Source organism: Malus domestica, chromosome 10 (assembly GCF_042453785.1).
Source record: "Malus domestica chromosome 10, GDT2T_hap1".
Taxonomy (NCBI): domain Eukaryota; kingdom Viridiplantae; phylum Streptophyta; class Magnoliopsida; order Rosales; family Rosaceae; genus Malus; species Malus domestica.
The window spans coordinates 32,899,311-32,923,007 of NC_091670.1; the positions used below are offsets into that span (position 1 = coordinate 32,899,311).

At 36.6% G+C, this 23,697-nt stretch overlaps 2 protein-coding genes and 1 long non-coding RNA gene across 5 annotated transcripts; 2 read left to right on the forward strand and 1 right to left on the reverse strand.

Moving 5' to 3' along the window:
- Nucleotides 1–786: 786 nt before the first annotated feature.
- Nucleotides 787–16,150, forward strand: LOC103445874 (guanine nucleotide exchange factor SPIKE 1-like). 2 transcript variants are annotated; one of them, XM_070805858.1, is made up of 31 exons: nt 787–884; nt 978–1,230; nt 1,462–1,624; nt 2,205–2,332; nt 2,475–2,578; nt 2,691–2,746; nt 2,889–2,986; nt 3,125–3,256; nt 3,382–3,693; nt 3,889–4,170; nt 4,712–4,879; nt 4,968–5,159; nt 5,277–5,320; nt 5,790–5,859; nt 6,268–6,429; nt 6,761–6,868; nt 7,049–7,086; nt 7,828–7,972; nt 8,222–8,348; nt 9,174–9,367; nt 9,826–9,956; nt 10,425–10,500; nt 10,760–10,870; nt 11,474–11,656; nt 12,321–12,467; nt 12,643–12,816; nt 12,959–13,306; nt 13,397–13,729; nt 14,277–14,462; nt 14,598–15,572; nt 15,683–16,150. In XM_070805858.1, exons 2-31 carry the CDS (start codon nt 1,171–1,173, stop codon nt 15,935–15,937), a joined length of 5,502 nt encoding a protein of 1,833 aa, XP_070661959.1. In that variant the 5' UTR covers nt 787–884; nt 978–1,170; the 3' UTR covers nt 15,938–16,150. The 2 variants fall into 2 exon arrangements, with proteins under 2 accessions (XP_070661959.1, XP_008383148.3); XM_008384926.4 differs by having other exon boundaries at nt 827–1,230.
- A 2,386-nt stretch (nt 16,151–18,536) lies between these two features.
- On the reverse strand, nt 18,537–20,391 carry LOC108174363 (uncharacterized). 2 transcript variants are annotated; one of them, XR_003776902.2, is made up of 4 exons: nt 19,916–20,391; nt 19,758–19,829; nt 19,390–19,451; nt 18,537–18,710 (listed from the first exon to the last, which is right to left on the reverse strand). It is a non-coding gene; the product is annotated as an uncharacterized lncRNA (long non-coding RNA). The 2 variants fall into 2 exon arrangements; XR_011572148.1 differs by lacking the exon at nt 19,390–19,451.
- Nucleotides 20,392–22,142: 1,751 nt separating this feature from the next.
- Nucleotides 22,143–23,344, forward strand: LOC103445910 (uncharacterized protein At4g26485-like). Its single transcript, XM_029109266.1, has 3 exons — nt 22,143–22,371; nt 22,464–22,674; nt 22,984–23,344. Exons 1-3 carry the CDS (start codon nt 22,143–22,145, stop codon nt 23,342–23,344), a joined length of 801 nt encoding a protein of 266 aa, XP_028965099.1.
- Nucleotides 23,345–23,697: the final 353 nt, after the last annotated feature.

Below are 23,697 nucleotides of genomic sequence, written 5' to 3' on the forward strand. Positions count from 1 at the left end.
AAAGCCAGAAGAAAAGCATACATTAGAAAAATCAAGTGGTAAGCAAAATACCAATTGCTTTTCTTAGAAGCGAAACAACAACAAAGGAAATGTTTGTGCAACTTGTGCTCTCTACTTCTATAGTTCGAGAGAAGAAGTTGAGACATCCATTTTTCATTTCATGTATGGATGATAAGATCATATGAAGTTATACTTGTTCTAAGAAGGCAATTTCTTTTAGGCTCCATTGTGAAGGACTACGTGGAAGAAGCAATAAGGATCGTTCACGATGCTAAATTTGTTATAGAAAAAAAAAATTTGACTGAACATACATGAAATAAGTAGATGTACATGAATCATTTCGGTTGGTAAATCTAGTTGGTTAACTTAGGACATTGGGTGGGTGAAAATCAGTCTCCTCTTGATTGGTCTAAAATGGTCAAATTGAACCATGTACGCATAAATGACATGTAATAGTCAGAAGAAATGATCTCGAGAGTGGATCTAGTCTTTCATTGTAAAGGTAGTGATTGTATGAAAGTATAGATACGAGGAACTTATTACCACTAACGATTAGCACATATTTTTTTTGTTTTCATGCTCGGTACTTATGCCTTTTCTTCTTACAATAACTATAATAGCATCATTGCTAGACGATAAATGCTAATCAAACTATATTTAGTAGACCACTTGTGAACCATCTTTTTAATACTATACATACAAATGAAAAGAAAAGAAATATCACTAAACATTAATAATCAAAAAGTTAAAAACTAAATACACAATAGTAGGGGCCAGACCGGAAGCATTGGGGTGCCATAAAAAGCCAAAACCTGCTTGGCATAGTTCTCTGGTTGGACTCGTCTTGACTTGGGTGCTCCACGCCTAATCTTTGCTCCCTTCAGGCTCGCTCTCTCTCTCTCTCTCCTTTCTCTCTCATTCTTCCACTCTTTTCTTTCAAAACTCACTCATTATTTCTTTGAATTTGTTTGCTTTAGCTTTTGGTTGCAGTTAAGATCTACCAAATACACCACTACGTTTCGGTTTTCTCCACTACTGCTGTCTGCGTCCGCCATTAAAATACATAAAGAAAGAGAAAAAGGAAAGAAATTTCGAAATTCGAGAGAAACCCACTATTTTCTTCGCCATCTTATTCTTGAACTCCAGAGCTTCCGACCCAATAGATCCGCCATGCTCAGCCTGCGGCCTCGCCGCGATTCCACTCCGTACTCCACCAAATGGCAGAACAAGGTAATGTGTCTCACTCTCGGTCTTTGTTTTATCTACCCTTTTGTTTGTTTGGGTTGAAAGAGTCCAAGAACTATAATTTAGAAAATGCAATTAATTTTATTAATTTTTTTGAGTATTTAGTTCACTGGCAAAGCAATGTAATATGGGTTATGTTTCTATGAGTTTGATTTTTGAGGGTAAGAATTCAAAAGTGGGTACTTTTTGGTTATTTGGTGAATTGGGTTTATGTAGTTTGAGGAGAATTTGGAGCAGTGGCCACATCTGAAGGAGCTGGTGCAGTGCTACACAACAGACTGGGTGAAGGACGACAACAAGTATGGTCACTACGAGAGTATTGGACTGCCCTCATTCCAGAACCAGATTTATGAGGGCCCTGACACTGACATTGAAACTGGTATAGAACCAACCCCCTTCTTTCGGTCGTCTTTTGCTTACTTGAGCATGCAGATATGGGGGTGCATTTGGGTTTATGTATCAGAAGGTTTTTAAGTTTGTAGATTAAATCTCTGGAAACTTTCCTAATTAAGCAACACATTCCCTTTTTTGTTGCACGGTTGAAACCCTTTTTGCAAAAGTATATAATTGGGTTAAATTTGTACATTACCTTTATCTGGTTGAAACCCATTTTCTTAGAGTGCTTAAGTAATGATAAAAGTTTGATTCTTTCTCCTGTATTTCTTATTTTATCTACCTGGTTCTAAGGGCAATATTAAGAGAAAACTACAGAATTCTTGTAATTTGGTTTTTTGGCATAGGATATATAGTTTGTGAAAAATCTAAAGGTAGTGATAGATTTAGGGAGTAATGTTGTTCTGAATTTATCCTGCCTTGTGTGGGTGTCAATCTTGCAAAAGAGTGGTGTAATCCAAGTATTAGAACTGTTTATTTGATTGGCTGCCTGTTAGATGCTAATATTTGAGAATAACAAGTTAAATTGCAGTAGAGTTCTTGAAATATCTTGAATCCATTTGCAGAAATGCATCTTGCAAGTGCAAGGCAAACCAAGGTGGAAGATACTACTGATGATGACGTCCCCAGTACCTCGGGACGACAATTCTCAGAAGCTACTGTATCGGATTCAGTACAGTCCAATGATCCAAAGGTTGTACTGGTTCAAAGATAGGTTTATACATTCAACATAAGTTTAACTTTATTCGGTACCTTACTTTTTCTAATCAATGAGTCAATGACCCACCTGCCCCTTTCTAGTGCTAATTCTCTTAAACATGGTACTGTACATGCAGCATTTTGGTCAATCTCCCCTTCCTGCATATGAACCAGCATTTGATTGGGAAAATGAAAGGTCAATGATATTCGGACAAAGGATTCCAGAAACTCCAATATCTCAGTATGGCAGTTCTACAATCTTTTTGTTGACTAGAAGTTTGTTTCTGCTTCTCTGGTTCTTTGTCCCTGTGCTTATTAATTGTCTTTTTCTCCATTCATTTGGGCTGTCTTAGTGGATTGAAGATCTCAGCAAAGGTTCTTTCCCTGTCATTTCAAGCGGGATTAGCTGGTGAGTGATATGCTCTTTGTACTGGTGCTGTATCATTGGTGCTCACTTTGTACTACTGCTTTTGTAACGTTGAGATGTTTCAAGATTTCTGACTTTGTGCTCTCTCTCTCTTTGCCCTCTCCTCCCTCCATCTCTCATGTAGAGCCATTTTATGGTACAATGTGCTTATACAATAGGGAGAGAAGAGAAAAATTGTCAGAGGACTTTTATTTTCGACATGCACCAACTGAAAAGCAGGATGTAAGCTAAAAGATCAATTTTACATTTTTTCCCTGTCAATCTATTGCATTTTCTTTACTTATTACTTTTAGGAGTTAATTTTTGGAATATATCATGACTAATAAATTTACTGTTGCCTCCGTCTTTTTTTTGCTGAAGATTTCTTTTGAACCTCGCGGAATCTTCTATTTAGATGCTCCATCATCATCAGTTTGTCTGCTAATCCAGTTAGAGAAGCATGCCACAGAAGAAGGCGGGGTTACACCTTCAGTTTATTCGCGCAAAGAACCAGTATGTCCATATATATGTTACTTGATTCTTAAAAAACTGAATGGCATATTGGCATGACAAAATAAATGTACAAATTTCTCAATTTTCTGTTTTGTATAAAACCTTTGTTCACTCTATCTGAACAGGTACACTTGACTGAGAAAGAAAAGCAAAAACTGCAGGTGTGGTCTCAAATAATGCCTTACAGAGAGTCCTTCGCCTGGGCTATTGTTTCATTATTTGATAACAGCATTGGTGCAGCTTCTGGTGGGTCTGCTTCCCCAAGCAGTCCTCTTGCTCATAGTATATCTGGTACAAGTTCTCATGATGGTGTGTTTGAGCCTAGTGCAAAGGTCACATTAGATGGGAAGCTAGGATATCCAAGTCGAAGCTCTGTTGTTGTCGAAATATCGAACTTAAATAAAGTTAAAGAATGCTATACTGAGGACTCACTTCAGGTATGCAGAAATCCTCTTGTATGAATATTTAATACCTCCATGGTCTTTATTACTTTGTTTGTATGAATTTTTCTTGTCTGTATTTCCTATTCCCCCCAAATTATGTGGTACATACAGACGGTTTCTGACTTTTGGAGCTTTCATTAGATGCCTGTTGTTCAAATTCTGATGGTTTGTTTTTGCTGACAATTTAAGGATCCCAAACGTAAGATTCATAAACCTGTGAAAGGTGTTATGAGGCTGGAAATCGAGAAGCACCAGAATGACCATGATGACATGGAAAATATATCAGAAAGTGGTAGTGTGACTAATGATTCTATTGATGACCGCATTACCGATTCCACATTTGGGAAGCTCCCAAGTAATGGTTTGGATGGTCCTCAGGGTAGCAGCTCTAAGTGGAATTCTTCCGACACCAAAGAAAGATCTGGAAATGGATCAAATGCTCATGGAAATTCAATTCCCAGTGTTGACGATGTAAGTATAACGCATCATAATGCTTTCTGTCTTGAACTTCAATTGTTACTGTGAGTCATTATTTTTCTGCACAAATGGTTTTAAAAAATGACACCCCTACAGCAGGCCCTTTCTTTGTCAGCTGAGAGGCTGCTGTTTCTTAGTTTTTCTGGTTTCTGTTTATGTGTGTAATTTGTTAGGGGTGGGTTGTTTAGTTGTGTTTGATTTTTGTATTTTATGGTTGTATTGCTAGTTCACTGTGACTGTAATTTTTGAGTCAGTTGATCTGTATTGCTGTTCTAGTTTTTCCATATATATTGTATATATATAATTATATATATTAACATTTGTATAATAACATTTGTATAATATTATTTGTGACACAACTAGTTGGTTCGTATCAGTCATTCTTTTATTTCTTAGATCCTTTTGATATGCATGCAGCATATGGAAGAATGTGTTCAGAACCATCTATTCCAAAAGATAGTTTTATCAGTTTTGACCATGTTTTTTACTTTTACATGTCTGATAAACTAAGTGTTTTGTTTTGATTAACTTCCAGTTTCAAGCTTTTGACTTCCGTACGACGACAAGAAATCAGCCTTTCTTGCAGCTTTTTCATTGGCTTTATGTATATCCTATGACTGTTAGTTTGAGTCGGAAGAGGAATTTGTTCATAAGGGTTGAGCTTCGGGAGGATGATAATGATATTCGTAGACAGCCTCTGGAGGTAAATATGCCTTGATTATTCTGATGTAAGCTGTTCACTGTTCTGAATTTTCTCTTACGTGTTTGGTTTATACAATTGATTTGACCAGGCAATGTATCCAAGGGAACCAGGTGCATCACTCCAGAAGTGGGTTCACACACAAGTGACTGTTGGTGCTAGGGTGGCCTGCTACCATGATGAAATCAAACTCTCCCTACCTGCTACCTGGACACCGACACATCATCTTTTATTTACTTTTTTTCATGTAGATCTTCAAACAAAATTGGAAGCTCCAAAACCTGTAAGTTCATTTTAATTGCTTTATTTCTCTAAACTAAAGGACTAGCTGGTTTTGCCCTGTTGATCAGTTTTATTGTATTCACTTCATTAAAGTGAACTCTGTCCATTCACTTTTCAGGTAGTAATTGGATACGCGGCACTTCCGTTATCTACTCATGCTCAGTATGCAATATGCCTTCAACCCGATTTTTCTTCCTCTTTTGTTCTTGAACTGAATGAAACTCAACACAATTTTTGGTCATGTGGTTGCTCGCTTAATACATGTTTGGTTATTCCTTTGAAACTAATCTTTCATCCAATTTAATAGTTTAAATAGTTCGAGAGTTTATACCATAGTTACAAAGGCCTGCTTCTATGGTAGTTAAAAATGCTTTTTTCATAGCAACTGTATAACTTGTATCAATTCTGCTGGGTTTCAATACTCTAATAATTGATTATCTGAACAATTTTTCGCAATTAAACAATATTATGTTTTCACCATTCCTGTTTGTTACTTCAATTAACTGCAAATTTAAAATTGTTCTTTAGTTTTATTACCATCTTGCTATTTGTTTTATGTTTTCATGGAGAGTTTTGACTTTTAATGATACTCATAATTGATGGGAGCAATAATGGTTGTTTTCCTATTCAGGTGTAGGTCTGAAATTTCTTTGCCAATTATGAGAGAGCTGGTTCCACATTATCTCCAGGATATGGGCAGAGTATGTTTTTGTTTCATAATGAGTTTATAACTTGTTTACTCTCTACTAGTGAAAATACATAAAATGTTGAGTTTTTTGGGTTTTATTCATTTTCAATTTTATTTCTATTCTTCTGTGTATTAACCTCAATTTTGGGTTAGAAGGGATATACCTAACAGTGGAAATCTCAGATTTTTCTGGACAAGTATATTAAAATTTCATTTCTTGCTTATTTCGCATGCTCATTCGTTGATGTTTTTGCCATTACCCTGCATGCTGTACTGTTATCCTGCATATTAAAACCATTTTTTCTTGTCTCCTATTCATGAGCAGCTTTCTAATCTTGTAGTTGGTAGGAAGCTTATAAGTATTTATGTGTCCACTTTGTCTTCTTAAACTGACAATTCCACTCCCCTTCCCCGTGACCAGGAGAGGTTGGATTATTTGGAAGATGGAAAGAATATCTTTCGATTGCGCTTAAGACTTTGTTCGTCGCTGTATCCTATCAATGAGCGGATAAGAGATTTTTTTCTTGAATACGATAGGCACACTCTTCGAACAAGTGCACCTTGGGGTTCTGAGCTTTTGGAGGTATTCTTCCTTTTAATTGTTTATTTCAAACCCATTTGTCTTGTTTTCTTTTATTTTGTGGTAGTCAAGATTCCATTATTTCAGTTATCATAGAAATTGGGCAATACATGGTACTGATTTTTCCCTTTAGATTCACAATATACACATTTGTAGATAAATAAAAAAACTCTCAATATACTGATGGTAACATTGGTTGGTATCATCTGAGGTGTTGGGCGTGCAATAGTTAGTGTAGTTTTTTGCTTTTTTGTATGTATTTTTTCCGCCTAGGCTCTGTGGTTAACCGGCTCTATGTGAAGAAGTGATTCAAGTGTAATGAATTTGCATGCAGGCTATTAACAGTTTGAAGAATGTTGATTCCATTGCTTTGCTTCAGTTTCTACATCCAATTTTGAATATGCTTCTGCATCTAATAGGAAATGGTGGAGAAACCCTCCAGGTAGTACTGATTTCTATAGTTATTTGTTCCTGTGGCTTCATTCATTGTCCTCATTTTCTTGAATTGACGTTCGTTATTCCTTTGGTAACTTTTCTAGATTATCTGATAATCATCCTTCTACTGACTGGTTTCTGCACTGTGTACTGCTATCTGATTTTCTGATTCTACTGCTGCTTTCAGGTTGCAGCTTTCAGAGCCATGGTCAATATTGTCACCCGGTGTGTTGTTCAGTTTTGATTAATGATTTTATGTATTTCAAAATTGTTATTTATCACAGTTCAGAAGTGAAATTATTAATAAAAGAATTAACATTATTTTTAGAACTCTTCTTGTTTGTGTCTTCAATAACCAACTTTGTTATCATGATATTACATAATTGCATTTCTTAGGCATGCATAAAGTTTGCAAGATTGTGTGGTGAAAGCTATACTTTATGGAAAATTCTTCATTATTTTATTTTTTATTTTTTTATCTTTTTGCTTCTGGTAAAATCCATTTGGCTATGGTTGATTTAGTATGGATGTGTTTTCTTTGTAACATGTTTCCAACCATTGTTGTGCAATATATTAACAGGCTGTCCTGTGATTATGGTGTTGTAAGGTGCTCTGTTTAGCATTGTTTATTTTTTTGTTGTTGTTTTGTTGGCTGTAAAAAGAAAGAAAATAAATATGGCTAAAATAATACAGAATACATTGAATTAGGGAATGATATTGGCTTTTTCTATTGGGAAACTGAAAGTTCATGGGCGTGTTTTGGGTTTAGGATAATATCACAGAGCACAACCATGACATGCTTAAAATTTAGACATGTAAGTCCTGTGCTGTACATGTAGACGTTGGCCCTTTGGTGTAAAATTTGTGCTCTGGACCAGCCGTTGCTCTTCCACTTAGTTATTTATTGCATTAATTTCTAATGGCCTTTTGAATTTTAGTTTGACATCTCTGAAATGAATTCTATAGGGTGCAGCAAGAGTCAGTTGACGATGCTGAAAGAAACCATTTCCTAGTTAACTACGTAGATTACGCTTTTGATGATTTTGGGGGTCGCCAACCACCGGTTTATCCTGGCTTGTCAACTGTTTGGGGAAGTTTGGCTCGTAGTAAGGTACGCCTGTCCTACTGGTGATTTTCATATGCCAATTGTATTAGTTTGTGGTTTTCTTGATCACCACATTGGGTTTTGAAGGTTTCCCATCAATTTGGTTGAGAATTCTGCTTTTGGTGAACTGTGCTTGTGCCGATTATTAATGTTTTCACCTTAAATTCTGTGGTGACTGCAAGATATGGTTCAGGATTCTCATCATTATTATTTGCCAACAACTCAACTGCTTAACTTTATGAATTCATTGTGCAGGCTAAAGGATATCGTGTTGGACCTGTGTATGATGATGTTTTGGCAATGGCTTGGTTTTTCCTTGAGCTAATTGTCAAGTCAATGGCGTTAGAGAAGATGCGTCTTTTCTATCATAATCTTCCTTTAGGTATGTTTCACTTTGAGGGAATTTACTCCTTACATATTCTCTGATTGCTATTTTAACTATATCTTTGGGAGTGTTCCCAACAAACAGCAGCCATTCTCTCCTGATACACAGCTTTCTAGTGACCAGACAAAAAATACCAGTAATTACATGTAGAAAATAAATTTTCAACAGTTAGATTTCTGTGTAGCAACCGTTGTACATATTAGCAATATCATGTGAATAGATGGCTGGTAAACTATTGGAGAGGAGGATATATTGAAGCAGGCAGATGGTGTAGTTGGTGGACCCAGAATTTATAAGTTTTAGTGAAAATTCATAGACACTAGTAATCATGCTTAAAGTTGAATTCTCTCTCTGACACAAATGTTCACACAATCAATGTTGCATGTTCTTAGAGCTTTAAGTTTGTTAAAGTCTAGGTTAGACACACTTACATTCAATGATTCAGCAATCATTCAAATAGAATGGTATATTTTGGAAATTTTGTTTTCATTTATAGAACAGTTTCATACAATGGTTTTCTTATCCTAGCTTATTGGATTTTCTGTACAGTTTCAACTTCATGCCATTTGCATATTGTTCTGGCAGATTTAGTTTTTAACTCTGAATGTAGTTTTTAGCAGTTAGCATTTCTGGAATTTTCTTGAATCTCCTGAATATAGTTTTTATCTCTAACAGATGCTTTTGAAGCGATTTAATTTGTACCTGGGTTTGACATTACCATGTTATTTTGACATCTATTTCCAGAGAAATTCATCTTTTCTTGAATCTTCTTCAGGTTCCTTTGGTAATAATTTATTTATTTATTTATTTTTTGTATTGCAGGTGAAGATATTCCGCCTATGCAGTTGAAAGAAGGTGTATTCAGATGTATAATGCAGTTATATGATTGCCTACTAACAGAAGTGCATGAACGTTGTAAGAAGGGATTAAGCTTAGCAAAGCGTTTAAACAGCAGTTTGGCTTTCTTTTGTTATGACCTCTTGTCCATCATTGAACCTCGCCAAGTTTTTGAATTGGTATGCCTTCTGCTTAACTTTCATTATTCAGAACTTAGGGCTGAGATAGGGTGTCATCTCAAAGGGGCATATATTGCAGGAAGCCTTAGTAAATAAGTTTTGTTCAAGTTTTCAATCAAATCCTTCTCTGTCCTTTCATTGTGTGTAGAATGTAGATATATTTGTTTTGTGGTTTCCATTAGTGCTACTAGAGCAATGGCGAGTCTAGAGAGAATATATGTACAACGAAATAACATAATGAAATTTTGGAGTTAACAAATACTGCTCTATATGAATCATGTATATACTGCTCTATATGAATCATGTATACAGGTGTCCTTGTACCTGGACAAGTTTTCAGGGGTTTAAAATGAGATTGAAAGAGCCAACCTAAGGATTAGGTTTAAAATTTATTTAACCTTCCTGGTTGCTAATATGTAGTGTCTGATCAGTTTATGGGTCTCTTTAATGTGCTGTAGGTGTCTTTGTACCTGGACAAGTTTTCCGGGGTTTGTCAATTGGTTCTTCATGATTGCAAGCTCACATTTCTACAAATTATATGCGATCACGACCTTTTTGTGGAAATGCCTGGGAGAGACCCTTCTGACAGGTAACTTATCCTTTAATTTTCTTTTTTGTTTTCTCACCCTCTTACTGTTAACAGTGGAAACCACTGATGAACTATTGAAAAAGAAAAGTGTGCCCTCTATCATAATTTACCCACCCCTACCGAAAGATTTACCGATTGGTGAATTCATTGGATTAAAAATTCGTATTTGTTTAATTACTTCAAAAGCTTTTGTATTGTTCCCATCTTTACAAACTATACACTGTACTCATTCCACATGGGGATGGGGTGGGTTTGTTCCCTTCATTATCCTGATCCCTCTCCTTGGAAGTTTATTTCTAATAAGAAAAGAAAGATTTATTTTATCTCTTTTATATGTATTTGAATGCAGATATTTCTGAATAAAATTCAGTGTCATCCTCTATAAATGTTCAAGACTTTGGTTACTTATATAAGAAGCTTTTGAGTGTTGTTTAGCGTGTCTTGATGAAGTGAATATTTGTGTCATAGGAATTACCTTTCGTCTGTTTTAATACAAGAGCTATTTCTTACATGGGATCATGACGATTTGTCTCTGCGGGCAAAGGTAAGTTTGTAGTCAATAGTCTTTATTTACTTATTTATTGTTGTTTCTTTGTTATTTAATACGAAACAAGAGGCTTGCAGTAGATATACATTTCTTTTATGCTTATGCTGGTGGATACATTTCTATACTCATCCCTCCTCAAACAAGACATTGATATGATATATGTAAATTTTCTAAGTATTGAAAATCATGATGTAGCTGATAAATGTGCAAAATATGTTATGATTCTGTTCTAACTTTTTCATTTTGATGTGTGTAGGCAGCTAGAATTTTAGTAGTCCTTTTGTGCAAACATGAGTTTGATGCACGATACCAAAAGCCAGAAGATAAACTATATATAGCCCAGCTCTATTTTCCACTTATCGGACAGGTGCATAGTTTTATTTTCCTTGTGCAATGTATAGTTCTTTTCTGTTACATTTCCCTCCCTCTATTGTTTATCCCTGCTAACGGGAATCTACTATTTTTGGTTTTGATATTGCCATAAAGAGTGAAATTGAACCTAGGGGGTAGTGCCAATTTATTGGGGCATTTCTGGTTTTGGGGGTTGCCAATACATAAATTAACTGGGGTCAGCGATGGTTTTGCACGGAATTCTTGGTTATAAAGAATTGAGTATTCCATAAGTAAAGATGCTTTTTACACTATAGTAGAAGTATAAAGTTTATCATATGTGTCATGTAGCTAACATTGATATACTATCTGTTGAAGTTTATAATTTAGATCCATTTTCCAATTAATGTTTACTAATATCGTGTCAAAATATCTTCTTTTAAATAACAATAGTTGATACTTCCATCAGCATCGTCCTTTGATTCAACTTCAGTGTGTAATATTCCACTGTAGGTTAATAAGGGCAGTGCTCAACTATTTGATATTATCAAAGTTTATGCTATGGAAAATATAGAATGATTTGCGTATGTATTCGTGGTCACAAATTAAGAAATCATTACTAGTGTTGTGATCTGTGCAGATTCTTGATGAAATGCCTGTATTTTACAACCTCAATGCTGTTGAAAAGCGTGAAGTTTTGGTCGCAATTTTGCAAATTGTACGGAACCTTGATGATTCATCACTTGTCAAGGCGTGGCAGCTGAGCATTGCCAGAACTAGATTGTTTTTCAAACTCATGGAGGAATGCCTTGTTCTATTTGAGGTTGCCTTTTATTAATTTCTTGTTTAGGATATTTGGTTCCTTAGTTGATGATTTTTTACCTTCTATTCATATTTTTCAGGGTGTTCATTTTGTCGTTCTTGACATACTTGTTCAGTTCTTTCGGAGTTCCCATTGAAATAGGATCAACACAAGGAAAAGCTCTTGCCATTCCAAAAAAAATAAAGTGTGATCCCTTACGTAGTCAGATTTTGACAAAAAATGGTGGGGGTTTCCCTGAATCGCCCATAATAAGGAGCTATGAGGCCCTTCCCTTCTGCTAACTCTCTCTATTCCCGGAGGAGAATCCCCATGTTGAAAATAACTGTTTAACCATTACAGCCAGCATGGCCAAGAATGGATACTCTCATATTAGTTCAAAATTAAGGTCTTCCCCTGGGCAGGCAAACACCTTTTCTTTTATTGTATTGCTTCCATGCGTAAGAAAGAGATAAGGATTTAGCTCATATTAGTTTTTGTTCTGAGGCTTATTCTTTTTTGTCCTCTGCACATATCTCATTTCATGATCATAGATTCTTGAATTTGTTCACTTTGCGTTTCTTCCACAGTGAAAGGAATTATATAGAAAAAAAAAACTGTATATTCCAATTTTTTATTTTGTATAAATGCTCCTGGTAACACTAATTGTATTAAATGTGTTTTACAGCACAGAAAACCTGCTGATAGCACGCTTATGGGATCTAGTTCTCGCAGTCCTGTTGGTGGCGATGCCCCTGCTTCCCCTAAGTATTCTGATAGACTTTCCCCTGCGATCAACAACTATCTGTCTGAAGCATCTAGACAAGAAGTCAGAGTGAGTTAACTTTTCTGGTCCTTACGAGGCAGCTTACAAGAGTCAATAGTACACAATGAATATAGTTTTGCTTCCATTAGTAGTTTCATGTCTCATCTTGGAAGCATTCAATTTTATAACAACGAAACCAACATTTTCAGACGTTCCTCAAGAGTTTTGAATCTCTTTAATGCAGCCTCAGGGTACTCCAGAAAATGGTTATTCGTGGCAGAGAGTAAATTCTCAGTTAAGCTCCCCTAGCCAGCCGTATTCCTTGAGAGAAGCACTAGCTCAGGCACAATCTTCTAGAATTGGAGCTTCTTCTCAAGCGTTAAGAGAATCTTTGCATCCAATATTGAGACAAAAATTGGTAAGTTTTGTGTAAGCATTGTGTGTTGTTTGATTGCAGCACGAGCCTCATTTACATCGTGCAATAAAAATCTATCTTGCCTTTGAACTTGTCCGTCATCTCTTTGCTTTTTTGAGGTAGCTAATAGCTTTCACCTTTCCAGGAGCTCTGGGAAGAAAACTTGAGTGCTTCTGTCAGTCTTCAGGTTTTGGAAATAACTGAGAAGTTCTCCATAATGGCAGCATCCCACAGCATCGCCACTGACTATGGAAAATTTGACTGCGTCACAGCCATATTTATGAGCTTCTTCTCTCGAAATCAACCTTTGTCTTTCTGGAGATCATTGCTTCCTGTCTTCAACGGTGTCTTTAATCTTCATGGTGTAACTTTGATGGCTAGGGAAAATGACCGCTTTTTAAAGCAAGTAACTTTTCATCTTCTTCGACTTGCGGTTTTCCGAAATGATAATATCAAAAAAAGGGCTGTTATTGGGCTCCAAATGCTTATGAGGGTAGGCTTCCCTGACACATTGGCATTGTATGCTCCTGTTAATTTTCAATCTAAAAAATAATTCCCATTTGTTTTTTTGTTCTTGTTGCAGAGTTCTTTCTATTACTTTATGCAAACAGCAAGGTTGAGGGTCATGCTGATCATCACATTGTCTGAGTTGATGTCTGAAGTACAAGTGACTCAGATGAAGGCTGATGGAACACTAGAAGAGAGTGGTGAAGCACGGCGTCTTCGAAAGTCACTTGAGGAAGTGGCAGATGAAGCTAAGAGCCTGAGTCTATTGAGAGAGTGTGGAGTTCCTGACGGTGCTCTGTTAGAAATTCCAGAAAAAATGACAGAAAATAGATGGTCCTGGTCAGAAGTGAAATTTCTCGCTGACAGTCTTCTTCTTGCTCTTGATGCCAGCTTGGAACATGCACTCCTGGTCAGTTTGACAATGCCTACATCAACTTTGTTTGTTAGGGAATATACATCTGTATCTTGTGTTACCAGGTGCTTCGGCTCTTTACTAGGTTCTTTTTTTTTCGTAGGCATTGAACTTCTCATATTTTCGAAAGTAATACTTTTCACTATAGACAATGGAAATTCCTTTACGGCTGTCAGAAGGTAATTGTTAGCAAGCCACTGATTTCTGTGCCTAAAAATAGAAGCAGTTTGACAATGATAAAAGAAGTAACACTATCTTTGGCTTTCTGTTTGAGTTTAAAACTAATGTAGTGAAGCTTCATGTGGTTTCTCATGCCCCATCCTATTCATAAATTAAGGAAAATTTACGACTGATTGCCATGTACTCCTATGTTTTAATCATAACTTTGTCCCACCATGCTTTTTTCATTTTCTTGTGAACAGAAACAATATATTATTTCCTGAAATTGGATTGCCCTAAGTTTTTCTTGTTCTTCTGACAAATGTTGAGATGAGGAGACGCTGTTGGATTTACGTTGTAATACCGGCTACAATTTGTTTTGCAGGGCTCTTTGATAACTATGGATAGATATGCAGCTGCCGAAAGCTTCTATAGACTTGCTATGGCATTTGCCCCTGTCCCAGACCTTCACATAATGTGGTTACTGCATTTATGTGATGCACATCAGGAAATGCAGTCTTGGGCTGAAGCTGCTCAGTGTGCTGTTGCTGTGGCCGGTATTGTAATGCAGGTAAGTGCTACGGTTTTTCGCAATGCAACCTCCGCATGAAACATTTTTCTGTTCTCAAAATCTGTTCTCTGTTTTTAAGTGTGAAGGTGCTCACTATTTTACTATTAGCTAATGGTCTGTTTTAATCTTGTATAGGCCCTTGTTGCTAGAAATGATGGTGTTTGGAGCAAAGATCACATAACTGCTTTACGTAAAATTTGTCCAATGGTCAGCATTGAGATCAGCTCTGAGACAACTGCAGCTGAGGTAGAGGGATATGGTGCATCAAAACTTACCGTTGACTCTGCTGTGAAGTACCTACAACTCGCAAATAAGTTGTTTTCTCAAGCTGAACTCTTTCATTTCTGTGCAAGCATACTGGAACTTGTGATTCCAGTTTATAAAAGCCGGCGGGCGTATGGACAACTGAGTAAATGTCACACAATGCTTACCAATATCTATGAATCAATCCTTGAGCAGGAGTCAAGTCCAATTCCATTCACTGATGCAACATACTATAGGGTGGGCTTTTACGGTAACAGATTTGGAAAGTTGGATAGAAAGGAATATGTATACAGGGAGCCCCGCGATGTAAGGCTAGGTGACATAATGGAGAAACTTAGTCACGTATACGAATCTAGGATGGATGGCAATCACACCTTACACATTATTCCAGATTCTAGGCATGTGAAGGCGGATGAATTGCAGCCTGGAGTCTGCTACCTGCAGATAACAGCTGTTGATCCGGTCATGGAAGACGAGGATTTGGGAAGTAGACGGGAGAGAATCTTTTCGCTTTCAACTGGAAGTGTTCGTGCACGAGTCTTTGATCGTTTCTTGTTTGATACCCCATTTACGAAGAATGGAAAGACTCAGGGTGGGTTGGAGGACCAGTGGAAGAGGCGGACCGTTCTTCAAACTGAAGGTTCATTCCCAGCTCTTGTGAATAGGCTATTAGTTACCAAATCCGAATCGCTTGAGTTCTCCCCAGTAGAAAATGCCATTGGAATGATTGAAACTCGGACAGCTGCTTTACGAAATGAACTTGAAGAGCCTCGCAGTTCTGAAGGGGATCAACTTCCACGTCTCCAGAGCCTACAAAGAATTCTTCAAGGCAGTGTTGCCGTCCAGGTGGAATTTTGTTCTCAAACTACATTTTTCTAAACCCAATAATGTATCAGCTGCTGACTCCATAACTCAACTTCGTTTGCTGATCGGATTTCCCTACTTTCCCTTTGCAGGTCAACAGTGGGGTACTGAGCGTGTGCACTGCATTCCTATCAGGCGAGCCTGCAACAAGATTGCGGTCCCAGGAACTGCAGCAACTGATTGCTGCACTCCTCGAATTTATGGCCGTATGCAAGCGTGCAATCCGTGTGCACTTCAGATTGATCGGTGAGGAAGATCAGGAGTTCCACACTCAACTTGTGAATGGATTTCAATCTCTGACGGCCGAGTTGTCCCATTACATCCCAGCCATTCTGTCAGAGCTGTGACGTTGTTGTACAAGTTTCATTTCGTTTTTTGATTTTTTTTTTTTCGCCTCGGGCTGTATCTGCAATATGTCGATATCTTTCCGGCCCCCGGGGGTGGGGGGTGCACATATCCCATGGCTGTTCATATTTTGTGACCGTATGTTTTAGCAGCTTGAATGTCTACATTGTTTTGTTTATATAATGTTCCAATGAATGGTTTTGTTTCCCCTTTCATTTTCGTGCCCAGTTTACCACCCGTTGAATCATCTGGACATCTAAAAAAAAGTATATTTTTAAAGAAAAATAAAAAAATTTAGAATTATCATCCTTCTTCGACAATTGATAATTTGATATTTTAAACTCATCAAATTTACGGGAAGAAGAATTCGAGCTTGACAAAATAACGGATTCAGAAGATTTGTAGTATTTATATACAGACCGTAAAATTAACTAAAATGTTTATAGTAAAAACAGAATTTCCCTAAAAGGAAGGTGAAAAAGTAAAATTAAAAAGAGCCAAGCCCAGGAGAGTTGAGTGGTTTGTTTTTTAAGATTCTAGTGAACTTGGCAAACCATGTTGATGGATAACGATATATAAACAACTTTCACATCTTGTGCTTGAGCGATGTGGGATTGTTGGAGGAGACAAAAACCCTGGGTTTGGAAGAAGAAAATATAGTTAGAATTTTGGACAAAACTCAACAAATATAAATTCATAAACAATATATGATTAGTAGTTTGGAGGCAGGTTAAACTTTCGTAACTAGTTATGGTTTGTTTGTGCTTCACGTTGAAAAATTTATACCCTGACGAATCATTTGTATATTTTGAGAAAATTTGTCATCTCGGGTGCCAATTTGTTTCCTTCCTTTAATTGTTTTTAGATTTGTTTCAGCAACATGATTGTAGTATCTCCTAATTTTGAGTATTTAGATTAGATAAGGTGCATGAATTCACAAAAATTAAGCAATGTTTAGTGGTCATGAATGGCACAGATTGAGAAGTAAAACTACATGGAACATAAACAAACTGGGAAAAAAAACTAAGAGAGAGACCTTTCGATTAGAAACATAAATGTTGCCCCCTAGCTTGCCACTCTTGTATAATTAACTAGTGTGATTCACCTTTGGACGTACCTAGCAAGTAAGTTTCGAGTAAGTTAAAGGCAAGAAAAATGAATTGTTTAGCTTGGAGAGAAGGATCAAGCATTACAGCAGCTCCCAAAATAAGCCAGTTTTTCAAAGCTGCAAATAGCAGCTTCAGCTTTTTCCTTTGATTTCAGCTTATTCTCACAGCAGCTTCCAAAATAAGCCATTTTTTTTTCAGTTTACCAAACACCTAAAACCCTCACAGTTTTTTTTCATGGGTGCTTTTTTTTAAGCACCTCACTCCCAAACTAGGTCTTAGTCGGAGAAGGAGACTTCTCCTTTCCAGTTTGCTTAGCCAGAACATTTTGTTCCGCTACCAGCATGGTTGCAACTTCTCTGGACTCCGAAGGTAATTATCGTCAGTATGCAGCTTAGGTTAGTTTAGTTTAGAGAGGGTTAATTCTTTACCAATTAATATGCGATTAAGCTATTCACTATGCTAGTTACAGTTAATTTGATGATGGATTATTCGAAAGCAACGAGTAACCTGAATGAATTGAAGGCCAGGTGATGCTCAACATTGCTTGGTGTGAAAGTCAACACCGTGAGCCAACACCCTTTCCTAATCAACCAACGGTTTGATTGCATTGTCTATAATTTCCTCACGCCGGTTACATCCATGGTCCTCTTCTGCTGAACGCAGCGGTTTCCAAATTATGTGAGTTAAGTTCGAAAATTATATAGTTGAAATGTTGGTACGAACCCAATGCCCATCACATATAATTAATCTTGCAATATGCGTCCTAACTAAGTACTATACAGGCACATATTACGAGAAAGGGATCAAATACGTGATGGGCTCGTACAATAATATTCATTCAAGTGAGGCTTAATTTTTAAAGGGATGCATCTTTAAACTAAAATCCTGCATTTTTCAGGTTCATCAGAAGTTGGTTAACTCGCGAAATGCTGATCTGCAAGGGGAGAAATTCATGTGACACAAGACATCGTATCCTTTCAGTGAGAGGAAAAAGGTGAGGTTAGCAGAAGCTGCTGGATTATATTTGGGCAATGAAGCAAGCTTCTAGAGATGGGATTGTCCGGATAATGAAAATAAGAGAGGATCTGGGATATATGATCAAACTTTTCCTGTTGGAATATTTAACATCTTCAGGTTTGCCAAGCAGTTGTACCGTACCGCCTCTACTAAGTTTTGAAGCTTCCCCTTTGATGTTGGGACCGGTACTGTTTGGGAGATACCTGCATATATATTTGTTTGATGGAATCTCTCGTGAAGCTCTAAGACCACTCTGCATAAAACCCTTGTTTTTGAGAGATTTTTCAATGTACCAGAGAGTGTGTTATCGGCACACTGAAAAATTTCTTCTTATTTTTTGTCGTTTTTGAAGTATGGAAAATTTTAACTATCCAAACCAATTGAATCGTGATGTGTTGACCGACACCTAGAATAAGACGAAATCATAAAGTATAGTGATATAGAAAAAATGAATAAATTAAAACCTAAAAGTGACTAATTTAGAATGCGCATGCGTGCATAATTGAACCAATATCACACAAGTGATGTCAGAGTATAGATAAATTGCAGTAAAATAAGAGTAATGACATTTATACCGAAAGGAGAAGTCTCCTACATGATAGCTTTTACCGGCAATCCTCATCATCATGAAACCTTTGCCACTAAAATCCTGGAGGGGTGAAAAATAAGAATGAGTGGGCCTGAAAATAAAGTTTTGTAAAACTTTTTCGAAAAGTGTAACCCCTTGGTGTAAAACAAGTATATGGTTTCCCAAAAATATTATAATAATAACACAGTACCGTGCAACAAAAGTGAGTTAAATGATGTAGGGTACATCAATAAGTTTCCTCAACATTAAATCTCAAATCGATAGCATAAGAAATCAATGCTCATTAATTTATGTAGACACACAAGTCCATTGCAGAGGTATTCAAACAATGGAATAGGCTGGGTGTAGGTTTTACATTCTAATACTACATCACGTGAGCTGCGCTAATCGCATCACATACAAGTCCAACACATCATACAAAAAGACACACTGACACTTCAACTCTGGATCCAAAACGAATGTAAGTGACGCTGGTCCTTGGCCCAAGACAATACAAATAACTAAGAGATACCGTGTAAACATGTAATAATGAGCAGTAAAATGCAAGGATATCATGACATAAGTTTATGCTCACAAATAATATTAAAAACATAAAGTGTACGGAAAGTCTACTTGTAAAGCTAAACATGGCATGTCACATCATAGTATATAAAAACAGTTGTTGGTAAAAAAATCACATATACATACATACATATATATATATATATATATATATGTAAAAACGGAAAGACCCACTCACATAACCATAGCTTGCTTGCTCTCGATAAGCCTTGTCATTCGGCAAACAAAATAAGTTTGTACCTATACCAAGTCACATTGACTTAACACAATACTTAAACATAATTAATATACAAAATGGACAGATTAACTATAATCTGTCCAAATTGCACATTTTACAAAAATTGCCCCAAAAATTAGAGGTAATTGCAAAAATGCCACCAACTTCCTAGAATTACCAAAGAGCCCTAAAGCTTCAACAATTTTTACAGTTTTGTCCTTGTTGTAGAAACAGTACAGCAACATCATTATTTTCTAAAATTTCCCACCAAACAAGCATAATCTAACATTGTACAATTTCTAACACCTAACTTGATTAACGAAATATACCATTGGGGTTCTCGTCCGTGGTTGCATTTGGCCGGAAAATCGCCTACAAGGGCCAGGTTTCTTCGCCGGATTCTAAAAATGGGGAAAAACAGTACTCATGCATGTCAAACCTTAGTAATTTCCAAATAATTTTCACATGCAACGATGTATTTAAGTACCTGGAATGGATTCAAACTGAGCACGAGCTCCAGAACCCACAAACTTGCCGGAGTTTGCTCGGAGGAGGTGACAAAAAACTGGGCAAGGTTTCAGAGAAATTGCAGGGGGGTTGAACCTCTGGTTTCGAACTGGAAAACACCACAAATCTTGTCCCAAGCAACATTAAAACATAATGAAACAAGATTTTCATAGAGAACCTCACCTGGGTTCGAGTTTCAGAGCTTGAAGCTCTCGGCTTCAATGATGGTTTACACCGTGATGATCCAATGACGCATGCAACGGTATAGCTAGGATCCTCTAGCGCCAGAAATTAAGGTTTCATGGTTTTGGAGTTTGGTTTGTTTAAATTCGAAGAGGAAAGGGGACGAGAGCTCTCGGAGCTCTGTAGAGAGTGAGAGTTAGAGAGAGTTAGAGAGAGACAGGAACTTCAGAAAAATGAAGGAGAGAAGCGAGAGAGATGAGTGGAAAGAGAGGGAGTGACGCGAGGGAGTGGAAAGTGAACGGGAAAGTGGGGTGTGTGTGTCAGAGAGAGAGAGAGAGAGAGAAAAGATGTGAAGGAAAATTGTGAGAGAGATGGGACCGGTTGAAATGAGAGAAAATAAATAATAAAATAATAAGAAAAATAGGCTTGAGAGAGGGGAGAAATTTTTAATTATGACGGGAGCACAGGTGATACATTAAATGTTTTAATAAGACTGGTGAGAAATTTTATTTTGTAAGTTATTAACTTTTTAGCACACATATCTCATTATTTATTTAATGATATGTGATGTACCATCCCGTATATCGTTAGCATTAAAAAATCTCTCGATAGAGAGGATGAGGTAGAGGGAGAGAACCGGCTGACAGCCTGACATGGGGAAAAAATAAAATAAAATTGGGGAATGGGACATGGTCGCATGAGAGAAAAAGTGAGAGAGATTTAATAAAAAGTAACGACGGTGTCTGATGGAGTGGGTAAGTAGGTAGGGTGTTCAAAAACCAAACAAAACAATATTTTAATAATCATTTGCCACAAAATCAGTCTCTCATCACAATAAGGAGGTGATGCACACTGCATAAGAAAAGTTAGAATTTATCTCAAATAAATTTATACTATTTCGAATATAATTTATTCGTTATAACTTCGGATTAAGTTCCGTTTACTGTTATGGGTTTGTAAAAATAAATACTATTTAAAAGTAGTAAAGTAAAAGTGGAAAAGTGAAAGGAAAATTGAGATCCACGTGGAAGGTCTACTTGGCACCTAAATGATATTTTGATAATATAACCCCTATTAAAAATAAAATATAATAAATTTCGGGACGGGAAGTCATGGATTAAGTTTGTTTGGGCCTCCGAAATTATTACTTATTCAAATTTTTATACATACGTAAAGGTAAACCTTGATTATCATGTTGGAAATGACTCTATTTTCTGTTTGATTATTTACAGAAAATCTTAAGGAAATGTAAAATAGTAAACTCGACCGAAAGATGTAAAAAAAGATGGAAGTTGAATGTTTTTTATTTTCAATGTTAAATTTACGTACATCTTTTTCACCATTAATTTAAAGAAAAACTAACGAAAAATTCAAAAAAAAATTCTCTTTTAATGAAAAACCATTTTTAAAGGTATAGTGAATAATGTCAGTTAAAGGTAAAAATGTGATTTTTCATTAAAAATGAACCGTACCGGAAGTATTTTATTAAAACTCCTTTAATTCAAATACTATATTTACATCTTCTCAAAATGTAAATGAAATGAAATTTTTACATTTTAATTTTGTATCTTTCCATTGGAAATGCTCTAATATTGCATGTGCCACACAAAAAGAACTTTGGAATGGGACTAAGCATTGTAAGTTGATACGACAGAAATTACCAGATTGCAAGTTCCAAAATAATCATTATTCTTTAATAAAGGGCGATGTGTACACCCCCTCAAATGTATTTTATTCCTGTATTTGTACATGCTTTGAGTGTTAATAACTATTTTCTAATTTTACTTAGTTTCATATCTTATCAACAATGCCAAATTTATTTGATAATACTAGATAGAATAGAAGCTATACAGACTGACAAAAAAAATTAAAATTTGGGACCTTTCAATTTCCAACACTCGTTCTAATTAATGTGACACATTTCTTCTCAATTAATCAGTCCCTATGAATGCGTTTAAACATTTTTGCCTATAAATTTTCCAACTTTCAAGAGTAAAAAGGGAAAAATTCAATCAGCTCAGAAAATGGGGAAATTGAAGATGAAAAAAAAGTTAAAGAAATGTGAGATATGTGAGAAATCTCGAGCGAAGGGGAACAAAACGGAGGCAGTGTTTGGCTGGGGTGTAAAAATGAAGATTAAGCATTACAGCAGCTTTCACAAGATACTGTTAGTGGGAGAAGGAGACTTCTCTTTTGCGCTTTGTTTGGCCAAAAGTTTCGGGTCAGCTAGTAACATGGTTGCAACTTCTCTCGACTAAGGAGGTATTAATTTACATCAACCAAACACGTTATTATGTCTTTTCAATTTAGAGATTGAAGTTATTTAATTTGTATGTTGTTTGTAGAGGAGTTGAAGGTGAAGTATTCAAAAGCTATGAAAAACTTGATGGAATTGGAGAACATGGGATGCAAAATCTTCCATGGGGTAGATGTACACACCATGCTCCACCACCCTCAACTTACTAGGATGGAGTTTGATGGGATCATATTTAATTTTCCTCACGCTGGATGCTCGAATTTTCGTTGTTCGTCGGAGAAAAAGCAGCACCACATTTTGTAAGTTCTGAAAATAGGGCCAAAATGTTACTTTTATTGAAATCATACACAACAATATGACATGTATGTGTTGTGATATGAGTGAACAACACATATTTTTTTTATAGTATAATATAACTAACGCGTGCGTTAAACGAAGACACATAAGTTATACCACATGGTGTTTTCCATACGACCACATTTGTGAACTGAACTGATTTGAGTTAGGCTGACCGTGAGAAATTGTCCAGAGTCAGCCTGACCCAAATAGCATGGACTCTAGGACAGTCGTCTAGGTCTAATTATTAGATTGAATCATGCATTTTTCAGGTCGCACCAGAGTTTGGTGAAGGGGTACTTCAAGAGTTCAAGGGAGATGCTGACCAGAAGTGGAGAAATTCATGTGACGCACAAGACATCATATCCTTTCACTGAGTGGGAAATAGAGAATTTAGCAGAAGAGGCTGGCTTATTTTTGGTTAAAGAAGAAAAAGAGTTCTCAATAAGGGACTATCCAGATTACTTAAACAAGAGAGGTGCAGGGAAATGTGATGTATATTTTCACGTTGGAGAGGCGAGCACCTCCAGATTTCCCAAGTGCTTGTACCCTCCAGCTGCTTCCAGTTTCCGGCCCGGAGCTTTGAGTATTAGTACGTGGTCTGATGACATAGTCGATATGGCTTGCACTTAACTGGAGAGCTTAGAGATGAAAACATCAAAGAAGGGATACAAAATTTGGAGATCTCTCTAAGGTTTCCAAGATTACTTTAATCCATATTATCACTGTTTGGTTGGCAGATTGGATTGAATCCCTAAACACCAGATCCCGACGAGTGGATTGGATGACGGATATGCTTGTGAGAATCCAAATAAATCCAATCCAATCTAGTTGGTTTCGTAGCAGTTGTTTTGGAAACAGTTTTTTTCTTAAAACAGGGACTTAAGTGACTATAAATGTATAGATGAAACATCATGAGCATAAATCTGGACATTAAAACCCAAATCCGTAAAGCTCAGGAATATATATCAACCAGTTCCTCGTCG